At 44.4% G+C, this 24,797-nt stretch overlaps 5 protein-coding genes across 6 annotated transcripts; 1 reads left to right on the forward strand and 4 right to left on the reverse strand.

Annotated features, from left to right (window-relative positions):
* Positions 1-1,852: 1,852 nt before the first annotated feature.
* On the forward strand, positions 1,853-7,769 carry ppm1nb (protein phosphatase, Mg2+/Mn2+ dependent, 1Nb (putative); the record flags this gene model as incomplete). Its single annotated transcript, XM_083696947.1, has 6 exons — positions 1,853-2,264; positions 2,775-3,346; positions 6,234-6,351; positions 7,035-7,146; positions 7,362-7,410; positions 7,522-7,769. 6 exons carry the CDS (start codon positions 1,853-1,855, stop codon positions 7,549-7,551), a joined length of 1,293 nt encoding a protein of 430 aa, XP_083553073.1. The 3' UTR covers positions 7,552-7,769.
* A 3,207-nt stretch (positions 7,770-10,976) lies between these two features.
* On the reverse strand, positions 10,977-13,269 carry kcnk12l (potassium channel, subfamily K, member 12 like; the record flags this gene model as incomplete). The annotated part of the gene is made up of 2 exons (XM_083665301.1): positions 10,977-12,010; positions 12,936-13,269. The coding sequence occupies 2 exons, from the start codon at positions 13,267-13,269 to the stop codon at positions 10,977-10,979; spliced, it is 1,368 nt and encodes a 455-aa protein (XP_083521427.1).
* A 3,021-nt stretch (positions 13,270-16,290) lies between these two features.
* Positions 16,291-17,615, reverse strand: LOC310824093 (uncharacterized protein). 2 transcript variants are annotated; one of them, XM_083696965.1, is made up of 4 exons: positions 17,347-17,615; positions 16,947-17,078; positions 16,560-16,733; positions 16,291-16,527 (listed from the first exon to the last, which is right to left on the reverse strand). In XM_083696965.1, the coding sequence occupies exons 1-3, from the start codon at positions 17,404-17,406 to the stop codon at positions 16,593-16,595; spliced, it is 333 nt and encodes a 110-aa protein (XP_083553091.1). In that variant the 5' UTR covers positions 17,407-17,615; the 3' UTR covers positions 16,291-16,527; positions 16,560-16,592. The 2 variants fall into 2 exon arrangements, with proteins under 2 accessions (XP_083553091.1, XP_083553090.1); XM_083696964.1 differs by having other exon boundaries at positions 16,291-16,733; positions 17,347-17,614.
* A 622-nt stretch (positions 17,616-18,237) lies between these two features.
* On the reverse strand, positions 18,238-19,639 carry sdhaf1 (succinate dehydrogenase complex assembly factor 1). The gene is made up of 2 exons (XM_083696967.1): positions 19,459-19,639; positions 18,238-19,131 (listed from the first exon to the last, which is right to left on the reverse strand). Exon 2 carries the CDS (start codon positions 19,017-19,019, stop codon positions 18,771-18,773), a length of 249 nt encoding a protein of 82 aa, XP_083553093.1. The 5' UTR covers positions 19,020-19,131; positions 19,459-19,639; the 3' UTR covers positions 18,238-18,770.
* Positions 19,640-21,545: 1,906 nt separating this feature from the next.
* qpctlb (glutaminyl-peptide cyclotransferase-like b) lies at positions 21,546-24,498 on the reverse strand (the record flags this gene model as incomplete). Its single annotated transcript, XM_083665302.1, has 7 exons — positions 21,546-21,691; positions 22,047-22,163; positions 22,549-22,648; positions 22,765-22,926; positions 23,394-23,696; positions 23,883-24,029; positions 24,268-24,498. The coding sequence occupies 7 exons, from the start codon at positions 24,496-24,498 to the stop codon at positions 21,546-21,548; spliced, it is 1,206 nt and encodes a 401-aa protein (XP_083521428.1).
* Between the last annotated feature and the right edge of the window lie 299 nt (positions 24,499-24,797).

A 24,797-nucleotide genomic window follows, 5' to 3' on the forward strand; every position in this document is an offset into this window, starting at 1 on the left:
CGTCAGCATGTGTTGAAGTGCAGACAGTTCCTTCGTTTCCAAAGAGACCCCTGGTTTCTTGGTCTGTGATAGGTCTATTATCCAAAACATGCTTCCAGAGGCCCTCTTTGCCCAATCAGACAGAGGAACATGTTTTCAATATAAAGTACAGTATTACTCTCATTCCAGGTAAATCAGACTGGGATTGAGTATATCTATTCATTTATTCAACATGTATACTGTATAAACATACTTGAATCCTTACTGGATGGACACGTTATATATTTTCTTGAATAAAATGCCCACTGTTGTTATTTTCATATAGAAAAGATAGATAGATAGATAGATAGATACTTTATTGATCCCCGAGGGGAAATAAAGGCATTACAGCAGATAATCCAAATATAAAACTAAAAACGAAAGGATCTGAAACAAACCCGGTTTGCCCCTGCATCCCCACCACATTATTTTATAAAACAAATGTTCTATCATTTACAACATTCTGCTCTCTTGTTCTCTGAATGACGCAGACAGTAGGGTATATATTTTATGCATATGCTGCGAGTGTCCGATTTTTATCTGGGTTTCCAAACAAATTTGTCTTTGCAGAGATTGAAACAGTTGTCATGACTACAGTACCAGCTGAAATTAGGTCAGACTTTGAGTGAGAGGGGCTTACATCACTTTATTTTATTTACTCAGTTTATTTATTTACCACTTACACTGTATCACTGATTAAGAAAGACCAATTACTTACACAGCTAGTAATCAATAATTGCAACCCCTTCATAATAGGATGTGTTTTATTTGCACATGAATTATGAATATAGATATTGTTGGGCTGATTGTTCTAAATGAATTCTCGCTGAGACCACAGCTAAATGCGTCATTCACAGATTCAGCTCTAGGCAAACACATGAGATGCACCACCACATGACTCATGATGGCTTTCAATGAGAGCATCCGTGTGCATGATGTGGATCAGCCTGCCTCTCTCTCTCTCTCTCTCTCTCTCTCTGCCTCTCTGCCTCTCTCTCTCTCTCTCTCTCTCTCTCTCTCTCTCTCTCTCTCTTTCTCCATCCTCCCACATGCAGTACTATGTGTTGTATACCTGCTGTTATAAAAACATATCTGTCTGTCTGTGTGTGTGTCTCTCTCTCTCTCTCCTCTCTATCTCTCTCCTCTCTCTCTCTCTCTCTCTCTCTCTCTCTCTCTCTCTCATATCAGACATGCAGTACTATGTGCTGTTATGAAACGCTGACGCTCCTCTAATCCGTCAGAGTAGATGCCCAGTAATCCAGACTCATCAAAGGTGGAGATTTACAGAGAGCTGAAAGGGGAGGGATGGAAAACAAAGCTGCAGATTGGAAGAGAGAGAGAGAGGGAGGGGAGAAGGAGAGTGAGAGTGCATGCATGACAGGGGTGAGCCATGCTGCTCATGGATTGGTCCACAGAAATAGCCAGCCAATCACGCCAAGGGCAGGGGAAATAACAAGACGAGGGGAGAGCTGGGGAACGAGAGAAGCGCTATGAAAAAGAGAGGGAGAAGGTGCAATCACAGCACGAAAGAGGGGAGGCGGAACAAAAGAGAGGGATGAAAAATCATTGAGATCTCCAGAGAGACTGTGGAGAGATAGAGAGAGGACGGACAGAGAGAGAGGAGGAGATGGGCAGAGGGAGGTGGGGGAGCAGCCAGCACAGACAACATCCATCCCACAGAAGAACAGCCTCAAACTGGGCAGGCATGCTCTGAGGCCTGGAGCAACCAAGACACGCTACAGGCCCAGCCACAGGCCTACAGGCCCACAGGCCCACAGACAACCCCGCCGGAGGACACAAGACACCCAAAGCCACACGCCGCTGTAGCGCAGCCATGAGAACAACGCGGAAGGGTAGTTCTGTGGAGATGCCTGCCTTCGTCCGGCAGCTGGTGAAGGAGACGGAGAAGAGGGTCAGCTCTTTCTTCAAAGGGAGTCGCGGAGGAGGGGCAGAGCCCACAGAGGGGGAGGGGGAGGGGGAGGGGGAGGAGGTCCTCCCCAGCCCCTACCTGGACCGGCCGGTCCTGGACAAGTTGACCGAGGAGGGCTGTTCCCGCTGGGGTCTGACCTATGCCTTGGGCAGCATGCAGGGCTGGAGGGCCAACATGGAGGACTACCACAACTGTGTGCCGCAGCTGGGAGGCAGCATGGCGGACTGGAGCTTCTTCGCGGTGTTCGACGGCCACGCGGGAAACTGTGCGGCGCAGCACTGCTCCCAGCATCTCCTGAACCAGATCCTGTGCACAGGTGACCCCTCACAGAGAGCGTTACGATCACAGAAATATCAGATACAGTATATCTACGGTCGTGATACTGGGTCTCACTTGTCATGTGACTAACCAGCCCCATTTCTTCTTAGCTTAAAAAAGACATGTGAGAAGATGTTAATGTGTATGACTGTATGACTGTATGACTCATGAGAACAGATCATTGTATGGAGCAGAGAACGCTCATCGGGGTAAAGCATGTGACTCTTCAGTTATGTATTGAATTGCAGCCAGTTAGTATTATTTAGAGTGAGGTTGCTGATCAAATGTCACTACAACTGTTTTTTTAGGATGGAGATGAGTTCTTCTGGTTGATGAAAGCTATTTTATCCTGCTGATGCTGGTGTGTGATAGCGATGACATTTGTATCATTGATGTTCCTGAAAGTACTGTGAAGTATCAACAAGTTGTTTTTTTCATCCACTGTCTCTCCCCCTCTCCCTCCCCCTGTCCCTCCCCCTCTCCCTCCCCCTGTCTGTGTGTGCTGTAGGAGCCATCGGCCCGGAGGATGACCCAGAGCGAGTGAGAGGAGGCCTCACAGAGGCCTTCCTGAACACAGACAAACACCTGCTCACCGCGGCCCGTAGGGAGGGCTGGGAGCGCGGCGGGACCACCGTGGTGGCCACCCTCATCTCCCCTCAGTACGTCTACTTTGCCAACTGCGGCGACTCGCGGGCCATGCTGTGCCGCGGGGGCCAGGTGTGCTTCTCCACCGAGGACCACAAACCTTCCAACCCCCTGGAAAGGGAGCGGATCGAGAGTGCCGGAGGCTCCGTGTCCCTGCAGCGCATCAACGGCTCCCTGGCCGTCTCCCGAGCCCTCGGAGACTTCAGCTACAAGGGGGCAGAAAACCGGTTGCCTGCCCAGCAGATGGTCTCCCCGGAGCCAGAGGTGTGCGTGCTGGAGCGCTCGCCGGCCGACGAGTTCCTGGTGCTGGCCTGCGATGGCGTGTGGGACACGGTCAGCAACGAAGAGCTGTGTGCCTTCGTCCGCAGCCGGCTGCGCGTCTGCACTGATCTCAGGGACGTGTGCTCACAGGTCATCGACCTGTGTCTCTACAAGGTCAGTACCTTTGTCATTCACGATAGATCAGGAGCCACTGTACGGACGACATCAGTTACTTATCTGTGAAAATGGTTCATATGATCAGTGGAGGGTAAAGCTATCGATGGTCTATTATTTCAACTTGAAATATAGCAGCCGAAATGTTAATGGGGCATAAATCTCTGGATGTACACTGACTACATAAGCCATGTCCAAAAAAAAAAAACACGTGCAGGTATTTTTTTTTGGGGACAGGACTTTGTGTTCTATTACATCACAGTAATAATATAATCCCCTAAAACAAGCTTGTGTTGAGATACAGTACCTCCCAGCAATAAGCAGAAACCATACACGTGTGGACACACACGTGTGGACACATACAGTGCGGCTTGAAAGTTTGTGAACCCTACAGGGATGGTCATTATTTTTGTATAAAATATTAAAATGAACTTATAAAATCTTTGTCTAAACCCCTATTCGTAATAAAGACATTCCAAATAAAGGACACAAACAAAAATATCTAATATATTTTCATTGTTTATTTAACAAAAGTGGTTTATTTAACAAAAACTCGGTGATGGCTTGATCTTCTGTTCAAGAATCTCCTGGTATACCTCAGAATTCATGGTTCCCTTAATGATGTGGAGTCGTCCAGGTCCAGAGGAGGAAAAGCAGCCCCAGATCTTGACATTCCTACCACCATGCTTGACTGTTGGGATAAGGTTATTTTGGTGGTAGGCAGTGTTGGGTTTTCACCAAACATAGTGCTTTTGATTGTGATCAAAAAGGTCAATTTTGGACTCATCTGTCCATAGAACGGATTTCCAGAAACCTTCAGGCTTGTCCAGGTGGTCTATGGCAAAGTTAAGGTGGGCAGTTTGGTTCTTTTTTGACAGCAGAGGATTCATCCTAGCAACCCTCCCATGAATGCCATTTCAATTCAGTGTTCTTCTTATTGTTGAAGCATGCACAGTTACCTGAGATGAAGCAAGGGAGGTCTGCAAATCTCTAGATGTTATGTTTGGGTTGGCTTTTACCTGATTTATTATTTTTCTTGTGGCTTTTGGGGATATTTTGGAAGGGCGTCCACTTCTAGGTCGAGTTGCTGTCATGTTAAATGCTCTCCATTTGTAAATGATTTGCCTCACAGTGGACTGATGGAGCTCAAATCTTGTTGAGATGATTTTATAGCTTTCCCCAGACTGATGTGTTCTCACTACCCTCTTCCTGATGTCCTCTGACATCTCCTTTCCGGCATGGTGTGTTTTGCATTCACCTGTATGGGTAACACAAAACTGACCAGGTTTCTTATCTCTATTTATCAGAGTCCCGCCCAAACTCTTTCCTTTGATCCTTTCCCCAAAGATCTCTCCTTTGATTGGTTCATTTGGTACCCAATTATTTACCCACCTGATTCTACTTATCTACTTGATTTAACCAATGCAACTTGGGGTTCACTTATTTTTGCACCTGCACTAATTTCTTTACTCGTGATTTCTTTTTTCTTTTTTTCTATTACTCGTGATTTCCTCTAAACCAACATATGGAATTGGTAAAAAATAAACCTGTTATGTCAGATAAAAAAAGACTTCATGGTAAAAACTAAAAAAATCTATAATTGAACAAGGGGTTCACATACTTTCAAGCAGCACTGTATACATATACACACTTTCCACAGACAAAGCAGACACAAACCCACGTGTATACACACAGGCACATTGAGCTGAGCTGGGCAGGCTTTAACTGTGTCATGTCATGGTCTTAGTGTGGCCTGGCTGTTGTATAACTGCACTCCAGCTTAATGACAGTCAACCACCTGAAACTGTCACGGTTTCTCACTCTCTCACACACTTCACCATTCTAGTTTCCGGGGTTAGGGTTAGGGTTAGGGTTAGGGTTAGGGTTAGTTCAGTTGAGCATGAAGGAAATATTCCTGTTCCTGTGGAGTGGAGACAGAGTGGTGTAAACATCTTACACCACTCTGTCTCCACTCCACAGGAACAGGAATAGGAATAGCAGGGTGGGTAGTCAGTGGTCCACAAAGGCTAAAGTGTCACTATTTGCATTCATGTTTGACATCACACTCCTTTCATTAGCCTATCCAGGTCAGTGAGACGACTGCTACTTCCTAACACATACTGCACACACATCTTAAGGATGCTCAGGTAACCCTACTGCCAACACGACAAACTCCAAGCATGGAAAACCGCCACCCGTGATGTAATGCTGCAAGGATCACACACACACAACAGAGAGAATTTGAGGGCAGAGGTCATTACTACTTACAGCCTGCTTGACCTGAGGGCAGTGAACAGTAATCCTAATAGTACCTCATTGGCAGTAAGCTTTACTAAGCATGTAGTCAGTGTCCTGGAAAAACCTTGTATCTCCAAAAAGAGCATTTTTCAGGACTTAAAAAAAAAGAAGACAGGTTTGTTCTCTGATTTATTTGCATTTAATGTTGCAATGTCAAAAACCATTTTAATTCATTTGGTTGATTTTTATTTAACTTGCTCAGCACATGGAGGAGAATGGCAGCTTTAAATGAATGTAGAAACATCAAAAAGTGCAAAAATTTAGATACAGTACAAGGTTGCTGAGAGATGGACCAGCACACACACATCAACTGAACAAGACGTTCTCACTACCATCATCATCATCATCATCATCATCATCATTGTCAACATCATCATCATGGAAAAAATCATCCTATTTCTCTCTCTGTTCAGAGTACAGCATCATTTTTGCATTGCTAACATCAGTCAAGCCTGTTTACAAACTTCAGATCTGTGTACTAATGTCAGGTCAATCAACATTTTCCCCAACATTTTCCCCAAGACCAGTGTCAAGAGGAACTTCATCATCCTCCATAACGTCACTGACCGTGGTTGCCTCTCCTTTGCAGGGCAGTCTGGACAACATCAGCATCATCCTGCTCTGCTTCCCTGGTGCCCCCCAGCTCTCAGCAGAGGCATTACACCAAGAAGCAGAGCTTGAGGACCTGCTGGAGTCCAAAGTGGCAGGTGCAGAGACACAGGGGTCACTGTGGGGACACTGTAGAGTCAGGACGCAATCCCCCAAAATCAACTGGGATTAAATGGAGGGTGCCATGAAGTCAACGTTCTCCATCTTCTGTGATTTGAGTGGGTGTAAATCAAATGTTGGTGAATCACTGCCTCCTACTGTGCTGGAGTGTAGTATCACCTCCGCTCCAGCGTCTCAGGTCATTTATTTATTGGCACCAGTAGATGGCGCCATGCACCTGCAAGTCCATTTACAATTTGTAGAGAAACCTATTGAAAAAGAAGGCCATGCTTTGATCCCAATTGCGTTGATAGGAAGTCCTACCCTAGTTGACTACATGGTGCCCCTCAATTCAATGAATGGGAAAGATAGCATGTGGCTACTCTACAGGGGACACTCTCAGACACCCACTCTCAACACGGCTGTGATCGTATTGCTCCTTTGAATTTGGAGAATGAACACAGAAAAGTGCAAATGACCATTTACTAATCAATTTACAACAGGACTGTTGCATGGCCAAGAGTTTTTCCTGACTCTGTGACCTGACTAGGAAAAACTCTGGGTCCTATGTATAGGCACTGATAGAGAGCAAGCGATGTGCATATCAAATGACAAATGGATGTAATGTTAAAATCATCGATTTTTCTGGTGAGCATTTTTAAAATGTCTCTGCCCCCTACAGAGATCTTTGAGGAGCTGAGTGGCAGAGGGGAGCCTGATCTGCTGTCTGTCCTCACCGTCCTGGCTTCTGCTGTCATCCCAGGCTTACCACCAGGGGGCGGTCTGCAGAGCAAGTACGGGAGAGTGTGTGACATTGTGTGTGTGTGTGTGTGTGTGTGTGTGTGTGTGTGTGTGTGTGTGTGTGTGTGTGTGTGTGTGTGTGTGTGTGAGCGTATGTGTGTGTGTGTGTGTGTGTGTGTGTGTGTGTGTGTGTGTGTGTGTGTGTGTGAGCTTGCAGAGGAGATGAGATCCACTGCTTGTCATCAAACCCATGTCTTGTCTGTTGCAGAAGGAACTGCATCATCTCTGCCTACTACCAACAGAAAGAGGCCCACAACGTAAGTGTGTCAATGAAACTCTCTCAGTTATCTTCCTCTGGTCTGTATGCAGCTATGCGTACCAGTCATGTCGTTTCCTACATAATCTCACAGCAGTCTTATTTCTTCCAGGATGGCGGTGGTCCGGAGAGTCCCGTCTAGGCTTTGTCTTGTGAGGAAGAGGTGTCAGGAAGATGACCAATGCCAAAACAAAAACAATATTTACCATATTCTGGCAAATCAACCAATCACAACAGGGGAACTGAGGAAGGAATTGTTTGATCTCTCACCACCCCAGTCAAGCAACATCCTGATAAGTTACAAATACAATGCAATTTGGTAAAAGTATTATACAATATGACAGATTTTATATTTCTACAACAGGGTGACATGCCAGAAGACTTATTGATACTCAAGAGATTCCAGCGCAGAAACATGATCCAGTCATTGAAAAATCATCTGCCATCTGAAATTGTAATGTTGCATTGAGGTTACCCATTTGAAAACACAATTGAGGTAAAAATGGGGAACAGCACTCTTTCAGGATGGATTTCAGGTTGATGTTTTAAGCTTAGTGTTAAGAGTCCTAAAACCTCTATCTGAGTCCTGTATTTGGTTTGCATGAACTGTTACTGTGCTGCCTTACTGACTTCTATGAGAGTAGATTTAACATGTTACGACCAATTCAGGTTCCAGAGTGGTCCAAGAATGGTCAGTAGATTCATCAACGTGTTACTGTATTATCATATGTGATTTAAATGAGTATGTATTTTACTTATATACTGTGTATAGACATTAAATGTAGAAGTGATGACTGTTTTCAGCCAAAATAAAGATTATTTGACTGACTAAGAGCAAACCTTCAAGCATTTACAGAGAACACACAACCACGACCAGACAACCACAACCAAATACAGAAATACCTCATGTACATAAGTATTCAGACCCTTTGCTATGATACTCTTAAAATGAGCTAAAATGCAAAAATGTCATCAACAAATCACTCAATAAGTTGAATTGAGTCCATCTTAATGCATGGATAATTTTGGAATTAATATCTTTGCAGACCAGATGTTTCTGTACACTTCAGAATACATTCTGCTGCTGCCGTAAGCAGTAAGCATCATCAATTAAGATTAGATTAGTTACTTAGTCAGTTAGCCAGTTCTAGTGGCAGCTATACATGCCCTAACATTAACACCCCCTCCACCATGTTTTACAGATGAGGTGGTATGCTCTAAATCTTGGGCAGATCCTTTTTTCTCCAAATTTCCTCTTGCAATTACTCTGGTACATGATAATATTCATCTTATCTGTCCATGAAACCTTTTTCTCGACCTCTGTAGGCTTTTTAGGTACTTTTTAGCAAACTGAAAGTGACCATCCTTTTTGAGGATAACTAGTGGTTTGTACCTTGCAGTGAAGCGTCTGCAGTTTGGCTGGTGACATATTCTGCGGATGGTAGTCTCTGACACATTCACACTTACCTCCTGGAGAGTGTTCCTGATCAGTGGGGTAGGGTTAGGGTTAAACTACCAGTTGTTTTGGGGGTTTTCTTAATTATGGTGAGCATTCTTCGGTTATCCACTGTAGAAGTCTGCCTTGGCCCACCAGCCCATTCGTGATTGCTGAGGTCACCAGTGCTTTTTTTAATTTTATTGATGTTCTAAACTGTTGATTTTGGCATGCCTAAGGTTTTAGCTATGAAGATTTTTCAGCCTAATAAAGGCTTCCTTCACTTTCATTGACACCACTTTGGTCCTGATGTTGGCAGACACCAATAGCAGACTCCAAAGGCAAATGCAAAGCCTCGAATCAAATCCAAACTTTAAGAGTGTAGAGCCAAAAGAAAATCCATAAAATATATAAATGTTTTCATAGTTAATATAGTTAACAGATTAACAGATATGCAAAACCAAAAATAATTTACATTGATTCACAGAGATGGATAACACTGCACTATTCGTCCATTGTCCACTAGGAGAAGGTGTCTCTCAGAATGATACAGTCTGCCTATTGGTCATGGTGGCCGTTTTCTTTCCTACTTTCTCATTTTGTGTAAATTGTAACATGCAATGTCTTGGTGGGGATAATATAACACTGAATATTGGAAAGAGTTAAGCGACCATGAATATCTGCGTAGGAGAGAATCAACAGTGGGGTTATACTAGGTACTGTAACATTGTGAACACTGTGAAGTCTAATGACTGATAGTATCACACTTTCTGGAGTGCTCATTAACATGAGGACCCTTTCAACAGGCTTTATTGGATTAGATGTCCTTTATTTCAGAATCTAATTACTCAAGGGATATCATGATTGCACTGAACTATAGTTTGGTCCATTTTAGTAATCAGAGTATGAAGACATTGTGTCCCTTTACGCAGCTCTCATGAACTTATGCTGCGTCTGTGAGGTCTTTATATTTAATCAAGCAACACATCTACATATCTGTGATACATATTCATGTACATATTGTATAACAGGTTCTCTAGCGCAGTGGTTCGTTTTAATGCCATGGACTCCATATATATATAATATATATACCATCATATATATACCATATATAATATAAGATGCTGGTTGAGGACCCCCATTTCAAATAAGTTTTGACTCATTCCAAGTTCATTCATTTGCCTTCTGCTCACAAAGAGGAGCAAAAAAAGGCTGTTCTGTTTTGACAGCAGGCCTCATCAATACACTCTCAATACATTTTCACAACTTAACTTTTGAGTGAGTGAAATGTAAGTGAAAGTGAACTATTTCCTTCATCAATCTTTCTTCTTCACCTGGTACCCCTTCACGGACCTCTGGGGGTCACCTGACCTCTCTTTGACAATAACCGCTCAGAGCCCTGGACATAATTGGTGACTGAAGATGCAAATACAAAATATGGATACCTATCTTTGTTCACTGATTCCAGATACCGCCTCACAAAAATCCACTGTGTTTTTGAGGAGCTCATGGGGACATCTGCCACACTGGTAAATCAGGCTGTTCTCCTGGAGTGGCCCCTCCACTCCTCCTCCACTCCTCCTCCACCCCTCCACTCCTCCTCCAACTCCCGCTGCCTGATTGCTTTCGGCACGAGCGAATCACTTCAGCGTCCTTCAGCCTCTCCAGACCGATGCTGTCTAAATGAGACGCGTCTGTCCACTGCTTGTCTCCGTGGAACCAAATGGGAACTTTCAAGCACCGTCTTGATGGGAGATCTAATATTGATGAACGCCTGGAATTCTGAGAACATGTCAGTGTTCTGCCATGGGCTATCATCATCCTTCAAACTACAGACTTCCCCTGTAAACGATTTGATTGAAAATAAATGAGGCATTCATATGAGTGAACACTGGCATCTATACATTTGGCAAAACAATGAAGGGGAGCTATTGATTGGTGTTAATGAGCAAGTAAGTGATTCTGAGGATGGAAGGGGCAAATTACTTGTTTTTAAGTTTTCTCACGAAAAGATCCAGCATGCAGTGTACAAAAGCATTCCTCTGTCTCTCATGAAACAATGCTTTTCTACAAATGAAATTGTTTGTTTCAGCAGGCGAGTGTGACTAACTGAAGTACGGAGCACTTGAGTCTCACTTGAGTCCTTGGTGTGACTGCCAGTCCACACTGGTCTCCTGCAGGCGGTTGTTCATGATGGCGAAGGCGCCCACCCCTCCTGAGAAGCCGTTTTGTCGGGGGACGTGGCTCTGACGGGGGCCCTGGTGAGCCGTCTCACACAGCTGCTTCTGCAGCAGCGCCAGAGACACCTTATTGGACGCCGTGAAGTCGTTCACCGAGATCATCTCCCCAGAGAGACGCCGTCCCGCGGCATGCCCCCCGTCGGCCCCCGTCCCGGCATCCATCTCGCTGTCACACACCGTCTCCACCGAGGCGTCTGTGTAGCGCTGTCTGCCGTGGCGGGGCGGGGCGGGCTGCACGGCATTGCGTTTGACACGCTGCTGGCGGTGGCGTGCAGGCGGAGGCCTGAGGCTGAGGTGTTTGTTGGGGAGGCAGGGGCAGCAGACCAGCCGGCGCCCTCTCCGCAGGCAGGAACCGTGGCAGTGGCTCCCGGGGCACGCCAGCTTGGCCAGGATCCAGTTGAGCGTCTGCTTGATGACGATGGAGATGACGTTGAAGAGGGAGTAGATGCAGCACACGCCCATGAGGACGAAGAGACAGTTGCCAAGGCGGTACGCGTCCTGGGCCTCGTAGCGGTCCCTCTGGCTGCTCACCAGGTCCCCGAAGCCGATGGTGCTGAAGGCCACGAAGCAGAAGTAGAGGGAGTCCACGTAGCTCCAGTCCTCCATGGAGCTGTACAGGGTAGAGGCGCTGCAGGCAATCAGCACAGACGCCACGCCCAGGATCAGCATCACGTAGTAGACGGAGGGCTTCCAGCCTTCCAGACTGTCCTCTTCACTGGGGGGGTCCTCTCCACCCAACGACCCCCCCACCCCCCCTGAACGCCTCAGCCTGCGCTCGTAGCACCAGCGCATGATGTAAGCCAGCATGGTGATGATTCTCTCCAAGAAGAGGTTGAAGAAGAGGATGGTGGAGGCACAGCCGATGAGACCGTAGAAGATGAGGAATATTTTACCAGCTATGGTGGCTGGGGTGGTCATACCGAAGCCTGGTGAGAGTAAAACAAATACAAAGAAGAGAAGAGTCAGTAGGCTTAAAATAATTAGACCCATATTTATACTGGATTGGCACTTGTAGATGTCAAGATGACAAAAGTGGGGAGGCCAATTTACATTCACATTTTTACTTCTAGGAACTGTCTCATGCTACCTCTTCATGGCAAGAATACACCCCTGATAGTGAGGTATCATCAGCACTTTAGGCTGATTTTCACAAAACCCCAAAAATAAGGATGTCTGAATAAGGAGTCATAAGGACAGGAGCTGGGAGAGAGAGGGAGTGCTGTTGTCTGGATATAAGACGAGTTCAGTGAAGAGTAACGATCACATTGGCATCACCTTGAAACAGCATGTGATGAACCTCTCGTATGCCCTGGAATGAGCCCATTTGAAAAAACTCCTCCGAGACTTTCCCCTGATCCTGCCTCTGACTGCTTCACAGCATCCTTTCCATTTTCAATTCTCTCTCAATCCTCAATCCTCACTGAATCTTCATTTTACCCTAAAAACATAATACTCACAGTGTGCGTCTGTCATCCTAACATCAGGTTGATCTGAACATATGTATCTGAACCCCCTATCCCTTTGGTGGCTCTACTGTATGAGGGACATTTACATTTACATTTATGACATTTAGCAGACGCCTTTATCCAAAGCAACTTACAACAAATACATTTGTTTAAGTAAGTGAATCATCTATCCATCAGTCATCATAAGACAAAGTAATCAATGCTCACACCAGGAGCCATTGGCAGTCGTAATGCCAGAAGCCTTTTTTTTAAATTATTATTATTATTATTATTATTATTATTATTATTAACAGGAGAGAACTTGTACAGGGGGGTAGTGGGGGTGAAGAGGTCTCTAGGGTTGGGCTTATGGTTAGTACAGGGGGAGAGCAGCGGCCCCACTCACCGATGGTGGACACCACCGTGCCGACAAAGTAGAAGGCTCCGGAGAAGTCCCAGCGAGGCCTGAGGGCGTCCACTCTGATCCCCGCCCCGTTGGCCTCCTCGTACTGCCGCAGCAGCGTGTGCAGGGCGCCTAAGCTCACCCCGTGGCTCAGGGTGAAATTCCCCAGCCGCTGGTCCCAGAGGAGATGGGCGCGGAGCTCCGAGGGACGCTCCAGGGCGGAGAAGACGGCCGCCCCACACAGCAGGTAGACCAGGATGAGCCCCGCCAGCAGGCAGAAGCGGGCGTTGTCCTGGTTCAGGTGTGACCGGGGGCAGCAGCCCTGCCTACCAGCCATGACTGCAGACGGCCCGGCACAGATACACCACCACCGCACAAGCATGCACCGCCTGGGTCTGCCTTAGCACTGCACACACTACACACACACACACACACACACACACACACACACACACACACACACACACACACACACACACACACCCACACACACACACACACACACACACACACACACACACACACACACACGAGATTCTCAATACACTACACCGTCACATACTGTAGAACACCTATGAAGCTGAGCAGAATGTTTGTCCAAAGTTCATTCAATGATGGTATACAGTACTGTATATGGAAGGTGCTGGCCTCCATAGCCACAACCAATGTACAGGCAGAAGAGATGAAAGGCCAGGGATAGTTCCAGTCACAGAGCTAGTGCATTGGATAGTCCCAGACACAAACACAAGTAGTACTCTATCTTGGCAAGGGAGCCAGAATCCCCCCAGATCAGGGGATGGTGATGGTTGGTGAAGCCTGTGCCCTCTGTAATGTAATGTCTATAGAGCTGAGTGATCATATACGTTCTCTATAGCAATATACTTTGCCAGTACCTCGATGGACAACTGAGGTCTACAATATGCCGACTACAGGATCTGTGTGGTCGTAGTGTATGACTTCAGAATCCTAGTCTGTGAACAAGATTATTCACCTCATTGATATTGGCATTAGACAACGTTTGATAATAGGCTGATAGTAGAAAAAAGACTGATAATAAGTAATTCGATTTTTTTACAAATCTTTTCCAATGTACAGTTCTATTAATTTACTGAAATGTATGTACAATGAGTCTTCACAAACACGGATCACAATTACACATCACATTAATTATAAACCAAAGGCACACATGTATGCATATGCTCATACGTGACATTTTCAAAAGTAGCTCACGATTCTTTCTTTCATGAAGTTTTTAAATGTTAATTTGTTTAAAACGCGATATAATCGCTGATTTGAGATCAATGGATAATTTCAGTATTCTAGAATTATTAAATTAGCTTATAAAACGAGGTCAAAACAAACCTGATTTTAGCGACCCTGATAATTCCATTCAGTATCAAAAACCTTTTTTGCAATCGCCAAACACCGAGACGGGATCCAGTGTATGAAGTAGATACCCGCAGGGAGGGTGAAGCAATCTGATGAGCACTGATCACAGATCGGGGGGAGGCTTCGAGTTTTTCAAAAAAGTGGGGCACTCTGATTGTTGATAATGTGGACATCACATTCATATATTCCTACTTTATAATCAGTTTCGCGTCCATGCATAGAGCGCCTATGTGTGCAAACATACCTGGATTGGAGGAATCATTTCTTGATTTTAGGAGCATTTCTATTCAGATCCTCCAACCTGTAATCAGTGCTCAATCTAACTTTTCTAGTGGTCTTCAATGTATAATGCTAAAATCAAAACACTACAGATTGCCATCCAGTTAATTTCATTGAAAGTTTTGTATCGTGTTCATCGTCGTGTGTCTCCGAGTCAGACCCCCTCATATCCCTATGTGCAAGTTGGTCCATTAAAAAATCAGCAATAATGCATGTATTGTAAGGGAGTCTTTTATTTTCTTTGCATTGGCTAATGGGTTTTTCAAAGTTTGATTGCAGCATTTAGATCGGCAGCTTCATGATTATAATCACAACAAATGACAGCATGACAAGACAGTGACTTCTACAAAAACCTACATTTAGACAATCAGCACCAAGACTTGTCCTCTCTTGTCTTGTTGGTCTCTGTATGCAATGTCCTCTCCATTGTAGAGTGAGTGGGAGGACTGGCTTTGTTCTCCCTGTCAGTTCTCTGTCTGTCTGTCTCTGCCTTTAATCTTGGTTGGGGGCTGAGGGGCAGAGGGTAGGCCTACCTCATGCTAGGACACTAACTAAGTGCCCAGGTGTGGAAGAAAGAGATCCTGTATGAAAGTGACTGACACCTGCTTGTACCCAACCTGACAGGTATAGCCTAAATCTGACATGTCTCAGATCAATGTGTGTCTATTTTTGGTTTGACTGATACTGAATAGACCTGAATATATGAATAGCCCTGTTGCACAGTTGTGTTGGAACGAGTTGTGTTCCCACTGCTGTCATGACTGCAGAGTCAGTACCTGTCTTCCGCCGTAGACTGAAGAGGCATCTCTTCAGGCTACATCTTAACTGTCCCTCCTAAACATCTCTTCACCCTCCTGTACAGTTCCTCAACTGTAAAAAAAATAATAATAATAAAAAAAAAAGTAATCCTTCCTTCTTCTAGCATTGCGACTGCCAATGGCCCCTGGTCCTAGCATAGATTTTTTTATTACTATTATGACTGATGATTCACTTACTTTAGACAAAAAATTGTTGTAAGTTGCTTTGGATAAAAGCGTCTGCTAAATGTCAAAAATGTCAAAGTGTAAATGTAAATGTGTTGCACTCTTTGTGTTTATACTGTACGTTGTTTCACCATAGCATTCCTACTTTCCCTCTTTAATCTTCCATGAAACACTTACCACAACATAACAGCGATGCTTTATCACCCAACATCCTTTAAAGGGCCACTCTGGGACTAGTACATACATTTTTTAAAGAGTATAACTAATTCATGCCTCATGAGCTTAGTTCAATTGTCTTACCCCATCAGAACCCCAAATATAAGCATGTTTTACTCCATTGTTTGTAGACAATGTAATTGGAAACAAACATTCTATAGCTTCAAAACATGGTTAAAACTATTTTTTTTATCTCATGGATGGTCAGTTCTCTCACCTATAGCGTCTTTTATGAATTTGAGAGTGGTTTCTTCATCCAGCCTTATCCATCAGCTGTTTACCAACATAAGTGACAAGTGACCACTTTGTTGTTGTTTGAATCCCAGATTGCCCTTTAAATGTCAAGTCAATGTCCTTAAATCCCACCACTCCTTTGTCCTATTGCCAGTAGCACATGATGATGTATTTAAAATAATATTATCTAATCAATATGAATTTCTCTCATAGTTTGACCATTCTATGGTGGAAAACAGTGAATCCATTTGAGAACAAAACATATCAAACATATTTCTCAAATTATCTCCTTTTTATTATATATTTATGACAACTATCACCCAGGCTACAGCATGAGACTGTAGACAGAGACAACATGTTGAGGAATGATAACAAGTACATTAATACGCTATACAAAGCACAATGAAAAGAATATCAAAATCACATGAATTAATCAATATTTCACATTTCTCCTATAGTTCAAAATCAATGTACTATAAGAAAGAGACAGAGACACAGAGAGAGAGAGGGAGAGAGAGAGAGAGAGAGAGAGAGAGAGAGAGAGAGGCGGTGGTCTCTGTCAGAGAAGGGGGGCTGACTCCAGGGCCTCTACACGAGCAGCAAACAGCAAGACCTGCTTCTCAACCTCTGCATTGATCTCCTCCACAGAAGCACCTGGATTCTGCTGCACAAAGGCTGCAATGCTCTGGATACATTCCCCCTGTTTGAAGAGATATTCCAAAATCAAGATTTCTCTGTCTCAACACACACACACACACACACACACACACACACACACACACACACACTTCAACACTTGAAAGAAACGTTTCTCTAGAACTTGGCCAGCTTGCAGGCTGATTATACGGAGTTTAACCTCCCAATACAGACTTTTACCAACAAGCTACTACAGTACAGGAGACAAAGAGCACACCTTGAAAGCATCCACTTTCCCTCGTCCGGTGAGTCGGTTCATCAGCTCCCGTGCCACCTGAACGCCGGTGACAGCTGTCAAGATGTCCTTATCTTTGTCACTGCCCGACCGGAGCCACCCGAGAAAGGCCAGCTGGGACACGATAAGAGAACCACAGTAATGCATGTTACAACAACCGTATGGTCTGAACAGAAAGGAAATATCTTTAAATCAATAACATGAACATTTGTCGGTGGTTCTTATTACAGGCAAACATAATATACAAAGAGAGCAGATCGAATCTGGTCTTCACAATTCCGGTGGACATTCATTTATTGTACTGCTAGCTGGAATAAATTAAAGTATTTTAAATGTGATAATAACAATAATAATAATAATAAATACATCGCTATTGGCCCACCTGCTGAAATAACTGCGAATTGGACATTTGGCCTCCTCCAGCACTGGTAGATTCCGACATGTTGCTATTGAGTTAGCTACGTCACTAGTAACCGTAAAGCTCTTGAAGTGAAGCTACTTGAATTGTCTATTTGAAAACATGAGTGTGTCGATCCACAAAGAAAGGACTTCTATAACCTTTGGTTTCAAAATAAAGGCCAAGATCCACTCCCAGGTGTAAATAAAAGACAGTGCCCAGTTCCTGTTTACGCTGTGTCTTCTTCTTCGTGTCCTCTGCTGAGCTGGGCTGAGATCTGGACGCGCCTCCACGGTACCGCCACCACAGTTAAAGCTACTCTGACCATGTGGTTAGGGTTAGGGGTTAGGGTTACGGTTGATCAATGATCAATGTGAGCCACAGAGGACTACTATGTAATTGTAAACAATGCAATTGTAAACAAACTGTATAGCTTCAAAACATGGTTAAAACTTTTTTTTTTTCTCATGGATGGTCAGTCCTGGCATCCACAGCTATGTCTATTTGAGAGTGGTTACATTTCTAAACCGTAGTAAAAATGTATAAACATGAAAGGACGTTTTGTAGAAGCCTTTCCAGCCTACAGCTTCCACCAATACGTTCTAGTTAAACTATCTCTACAGTATGCTTTCTTATTGTTTAAATCCAAGATTGCCCTTTTAAAAATATGTGGGTCTGGGAGATGTCAGGACTCCACATAGAGTCCAGCCATATACATAGTCAGTTCAATGATCCAATCATATTACAGACAGTCTGAGTGCATCACCTTGCCTCAGCACATTCATTTTGGGCACATGGCAAAGGAAGGGTAGTATAATATTTAGCATGATATGAAATAAATCAGAACACCTTTAGTCTTTTATGTGTTCATTTGATTTGGTCTCGCCAATGTTCTCAGAGGTGTCGACATCACACAGGGGTTACAAATATGACACAGTATTAACATGATAGAACGCCATGATCCGACCTGCTTATCAAACATGCATTAGCGATGAGGAATACCTTCAAAATAATAGTCAAATTCATTCTGTACTAATGACAGTCTTTAATCCTAATACAGAATTATAAATGTTGCGAAACACAAGTCATTTACAACAATGAACAAAGCAGCCACAATCTCAATTGATATCATCAAAACCCCAATGGCCAGAGTGAGTAGAAGCTGACATGTTAATGATCAGTCGTGTCAGTCTCTCTGGTACTTCGTGTCAGTCTCTCTGGAACAGTGCTTAGGACACTGACTGCCTTTACTCAGCCAAACACTTCAAATGATAGGTGCACCCACCCATCCAAAGTAAGCAGTGAGTATGTTTTAAAGTCAATTAAAAGGGGACCATAATTTAATATAAAACCTACAATAAACCATTCACCACACTGTTAAGTTTCAGATGTGTGTGGAAAAAACAATGTCAGCTTTCCCTCTTGGGTTTGGAAAAAGAGCCAAGTTGCTTTGTGTTGACGTCTTTCAGCTGTTCCAGCTGCCTCTGTCCACGTCGGTACAGGTACTCTATGTGCATGACGTCGCTCTTCTTGATGCTGGACTGCTCCCGGAACTCGTCCCGGATCCTGGGCAGGAAGCCTGGCTTGCCCTGTCCGGCCCGCAGGAACTGGCGATACAGAGACAGCACCTGTTTCTGGAGCTTACTGTGGCGCGCCATTGTGTGGGGCACAGATGACAAAGGGAGGACCCACCAGAGGACGGATAAAGCAGTCTGACTGTTGAGACGTGTCACCACACATGCATCAGTCTAGGTGAGCTGTCTCCTAAACCTACGGGAGAAAGACGTACCATTTTAGTGTGTGAGATGTTCAAATGGACAGCTGAGGGCAAGCAGGTGGGACAACAGACTTGAGGATAAAGGCAGCTTTTATGGAGATATGAAGTTAATTCTCTTCTGAAAAACAACTGAAGCAACATCTGAGGAGTCCTGGTTTCCTGGCTGACCAGACAAAACTAGGAAAGACACCACCTGAGAGGCTGATGATGCACTTTCATTTGTAATATCAATTAGCCAAGTCTATTGTATTTAGATAGGTGGTCAATACAAGGTCCTTCCTAGTGTGTGGCTAGCTAGCTAGCTACAGTAGTTTACCTACCTTAGGACAGCCAGTCTGTGTCATCTTCTAAATCTGGATCGTTTGTCTTTGACAGTGTGTGAGTGTGTCTCATATCAAACGGGAGGTCTCCATTCATAATGATCCATTCTATACTGTCAAGAAAGAGACCATTTTACGATAAGCAGTTTTCTACAGCAGCAACTGCGACAGACTACACGACCTCAACATGTTGATGTGTTATGAGGCAAAGACGATGAAGCTGTTGTGGATGTTCCACTGCCATCTAGCGACTTGGCTGACTTGTCTTACGTTTACATTTACATTTTATAATTACATTTACGGCATTTAGCAGACGCCTTTATCCAAAACGACTTACAACAAATACATTTGTTAAAGTAAGTGAATCATCTATCCACCAGTCATCATAAGATAAAATAATCAATGCTCAGACCATTGGCAGTCACAATGCTAGAAGAAGATTATTTATTATTGATTATTAGATTTTTATTTTTATTATTAACAGGAGAGAAACGTGTACAGGGTAGTGGGGGTGTGTGCTTGTACTGAGCCCACATATAAGACGGAATGAAAGACACAAAACTAGTTTTGCAGTTTTATTATAGAAAATATCCTCTATATTCTATTCCATCTATCATTCATTTGACATTAATTTCACATACATACAGTACATAAACGTTTCTTTGAGAAGAGCTAGTGCAATATGGGTTTCACAGGCCTGTCACATAGAGATATGACTCTGTACTCCAACTGAAGTCATTAGTAACAGGTTTAACACACCTTCCATTTCAAAAGTACAAATGGTTATCAACAAGCCTGGATGGCTGACAGGGTCTGTATTCAACAACACTCCTGTGACTTTAGCGGGTGAGTTTTCTGACCAGCACCCTAACCTTAACCAAACCCTTAACCATAACCACATTTTAACCAGTTTGAAAATTCAACACGGGTTTGCTGGTCAGTGACGTCCCCCTTTCAGAACGTGGGAACCGCAGAAAAAGACGGGCACCCAGACTACGTACTAACACTCTGATAACAACTGCTTGGCTAACTGTATACTTGACACAGACTTTAACCCTAGGGTTCATACAGAATAGATATAATGTTAGTACTGAGTTAAGTGTGCATAGAATAGTTAACTAATATGCATATTGTTTGCTTCTCTCGTAAAAGCCTTTTTGTGCTGTAGTGGATACAGTACGTTTGGATTTAGGAAGCTCATTGATAACTGGTTGAAGCAACTCTTTTTTGCTAGGCTTATGTTAGTTGTAGAGTACACAAGTGTAATGATCATTTCAGTATACAAGAAATATGCAAAGCTTCGCCAACTGAGCTTTGCTTAGATAAATCATTCTAAACATTTGTATGCTCCATATCCAAAGTTCTACCGGTTTATTTGTTGTTTTTTTCACCCTGAGGTCGGCTGTTGGGTCTGTGTAATATTGGTAGCATTACTTCCAATGAGCTGCCCTAGCTACATGCACAGTTGTATTCTATATAATTTAGCATTTAGCTGTAGCACATACTGTATTTATTGCTATGTTATTAACTGTCCTGAACATAGAAGTGACTTGGGTAACAAATATGCCCTGTTAGATCTCTTGTTTTTCCCTCATGTGATTTCCCATTAGATACGTCCCTGTTCACAACCTACTGAATGTATTTGAAAAGGCACATACAGTAATCAAGTTTAGCATTCTGATTTTTTACAAGCGTAAGATCACGTAAATCCTAGTAATGTAGATCCTAGTAATGAGATGGATAGTGTATGTAAAATGGCTCTAGAACCAGGATCCTAAACCAATTTCTGCTATTGTGGCAACAGAATGGATAAAGCAACTAAAAGTGACCTGGTCAAAGAATGTCAGAGTTTGGGGGATATATATTAAAGTAATGGGGTTAATAGGGGGTGTATGGGGTAAACAACATGTAATGATGGAATAGTGTTTTGTAAATTGACGATGTAAAAAAAGTTAGTTTTAAAATAAATAAATAAGTGAATGACTTGACAATAAATCGCTAACTGTACGTAACGGGGGAGAGTGGCTGGTGTAGAGTATTTTAAAACAACGGTAGCATCACTTGTACAGGGTCTGTGGATGTGTCTGTCAGAGGCCCAGGTACTCAGCCAGGAACACCACCAGCACCTTGGTGAGGTTCTCTACGGTCTCAGAGTGAACGTGCTGAATCGTGTCCTCCAGAGTGTGCCAGAAGGTGGGGAAAGGCGTTGCGATCATGTGTAGCACTGGAACACCTGCGGGGCGAGGGACGGGAGAGGGTGGGAAGGGCGAAGAGAGAGGGAGGGAGGGAGGGGGAGAAGACAAATGAGATAGGGGGTAGGTAGGGGACAGAGAGGGGGTACAGAGAGAGAAAAAGACAGTTCATCCATTTAAACCTGCTGGGGTAGAATTGAAGTAGAGAGAGGGGACTGCTCTAGATACAGTACAGTCATGGGACCACAGTGTTACTCTGCTATTTAAAAATTTACAGTTTTAATATCAATCATTTTTATGTAGTCTATCTATCTTCCCCTCTGTCAATTCGTCTTTCTTGGTGCTTGTGAGTGTGTGAGTACGTGTGTGTGTGTGAGTGTGTGAGTGGTCCGTCACCTCGTTGGAGGAAGGGTGTGTGGTCATCATCCACAGGGCCCAGGCGTATGTCCTTCCTGAAGTAGCTCTGCTCCCGGGGATGGGAGGACAGCAGACCCAGTTTATGAAGCTTCTTCTCTGGCGGCAGTCATGAGAGGCACCACAGGGTCACAGCCAATGACAGAGAGAGTAACGGGTGTGTGTGTGTGTGTGTGGGGGGGGGGGGGGGGCAAGCAAAGTAGCGATAGAACAGGTGTCATGTTACTCTGAGTCTGAGTAAAATTACAGTCAAATCAGCAGGAGTCATCCATCTGTCAACACCCCTCCCAGACTCTTGGTATCATTCTAGTGCTCCCTCTTTTCTTCTGCCTCACTCTCTCCTTATGGGGAAAGGTTCCATTACATCCTGTTTTGCTCTACCATGGTTTCAGTTTGCAGGATTTATTGTGAATATAATTCAAACAATGCAGGAATGTTTGTGCAAACAATGCAGGAGTGTTTGTGTTCTAGTAGGAGGTCTTACCTATAGATATGAGCTGATCAAACCAACGAACGGTGTTGTCAAAGTGGTTGACAAACGTAGGTTCAGGGGCACCAATGAGATCCAACAGAACAAAGAGGTCCTGAGAATCAAAGCCACAACTGAGAATAAGAACTCTTCCAACAAAGACTCTTCAGTCAGCCAAGATACGCTACATATCACAAAACATTGGAACAACAAACACTCTCACAGCCTCACCAAAGCATGTAATAGAGTGGTGTGTTTGATTCCTGCTGGGTGGGGGGTGAGGAACATCTGGTCAGCGAGGTGACGTGAGCCGTACAGAGAATCCGACGGGGTCCACTCCTCAAACGCCTCCTGACCGTCAAAGAAGACCAACTGCAATGTCACCTGAGACATCTTTAAGAGAGAGAAAAAACACCAACATTATACAATACTTGCACTGATAACGCCACTATATATAACGTTAGTGATGATGAGCATTAATAACAGCAACAGATTAATCTCTGTGGTATTTAAATTGGATAGAACTGTGAATAATTAATCTGAGCATGGGTCAGAGAATCTATAAATGGATTGGCATCTCAGGAGAGAGGCCCACACTTCAGAGCGCCGCCTACACACTAAAGTCACATCCTGTCATCAGTTTTCCTGCAGCTTTCCGCAAATAGGACATCCAATATTCCCACTGCAGACAGGCACTACTGTCAAGTCATCGTTTTTTTCTGGTTTGCCCTCTAAAACTCACGCACAGTACTCTCTAGAATCAAACCGCAGTGTGACAACACAGAGACAAACACCAGACACTGCCCGGTCCACACGTCTCTCAATGCTTTCGCTAGCTCCAGCAAGTCGTCACACTGTACCTGTTGTTTGAGCACTTTGAGGTGGATATCCAGAGCGGTGACCAGCTCCAGTATCATGGCACAGGGGACGGCTGAGTCGCTGGCCCCCAGGAACCTCCTCAGGGGACCGTCAGGGGTTTTGGAGGTGGCGGGCATGGCCTTGGAGTCGTAGTGACAGGCCAACAGCAGGCGGCGCGGGGCGGAGGGGTCCAGGACCGCCACGATGTTGGAGAAGGTGACTGGTCCCTTCGGGGTGGGCGAGGTGAATGTGTCGACATCCAGCGACCAACCGGCTTGCAGGAACTCCAAATGGGAGTAGATGTGCTAGGAACAGTCACAGGAAAACAAGTAGGGTGTCATTTCATCCACAGAAGAAGTCATTCATCAGAAATCGCTACGGCATAGATTATCATACAGTAACGACCTATGAACTCATAAAACTGAAATCAAGAGATAGAACAATAAGAGCCTTTGCAAAGTGAGTTAAGTGGAGTCTGTAGTATTTCTAACCTGGCGCACCATACGGCTGCCCCTGGACCCTGGCTGCCTCTCAACAAGGATGGGCCTCAGAAGAGAGTACAACAGTCTCCCTTCGTTCACCAGGGCCACCAAGCGCTTGACCTGGGCCACCGTAGGCCTGCTGGGCTTGTGACTCAGCTGTACAGTGGAGAAGGACTTTTTTTTTTTAGGAGATCACTTCAATACAATTATATATTAATTACACTTGTAAACTTTCTGTCATCAAGTTCTTGTTCTTGTTCTGTTATGAATCAATGAACCATCATCAAATGGTATTCCAGCAGGTTGGTACAGCCTGCACCACCCGCGGAAAAAGTACTCCCTCCTTAACTGCAATAATACTGTATCGTCAACTCAAAAACCATATAATACCTACCTTATCCCTCACTAGGTCCGGCACACGGAAATGGATAAAATCGTCGCTATGAATATGATCGTCAGGGGCTGGACGATCATGAGCTGAGAGAGTAAATCCGAGAGTCAGAGCCATGGCCAGCATCCCCCACAGGCAGAAGAGAAGCACCCGGACTCGGGACATCCGAAGCCGGGTGCAGGATCCGCCGGAGAGCCTCGCCGCTACCTTGTGTCTCCGGATGGTCCTGATCATGACTTGCTATTGAAGATTCGCACAATGAACTCTGGCACAGTAATGATGTACACTGATGCCCCTAGATTCTGCCCGTGTGGATCACAGAGCGCTGATGATTAATGTCACTAAAATGAACACCATACATTCATAAATGAGGACTGGACTGAGAAAAAAAAAAAAACATCACAACAGCGTTTATGTAATTAATTAGGGCACTGGGCTGATGTTGCCTAGTGCGTGGTCAAATCATGCAAATCAACAACGCAAAACAACACTACACAGATTTTATTCGACAGCACCTCAGCAGATGAATTCTG

Source organism: Argentina silus (genome assembly GCF_951799395.1).
Source record: "Argentina silus genome assembly, chromosome: 2".
Classification (NCBI taxonomy): Eukaryota; Metazoa; Chordata; class Actinopteri; order Argentiniformes; family Argentinidae; genus Argentina; species Argentina silus.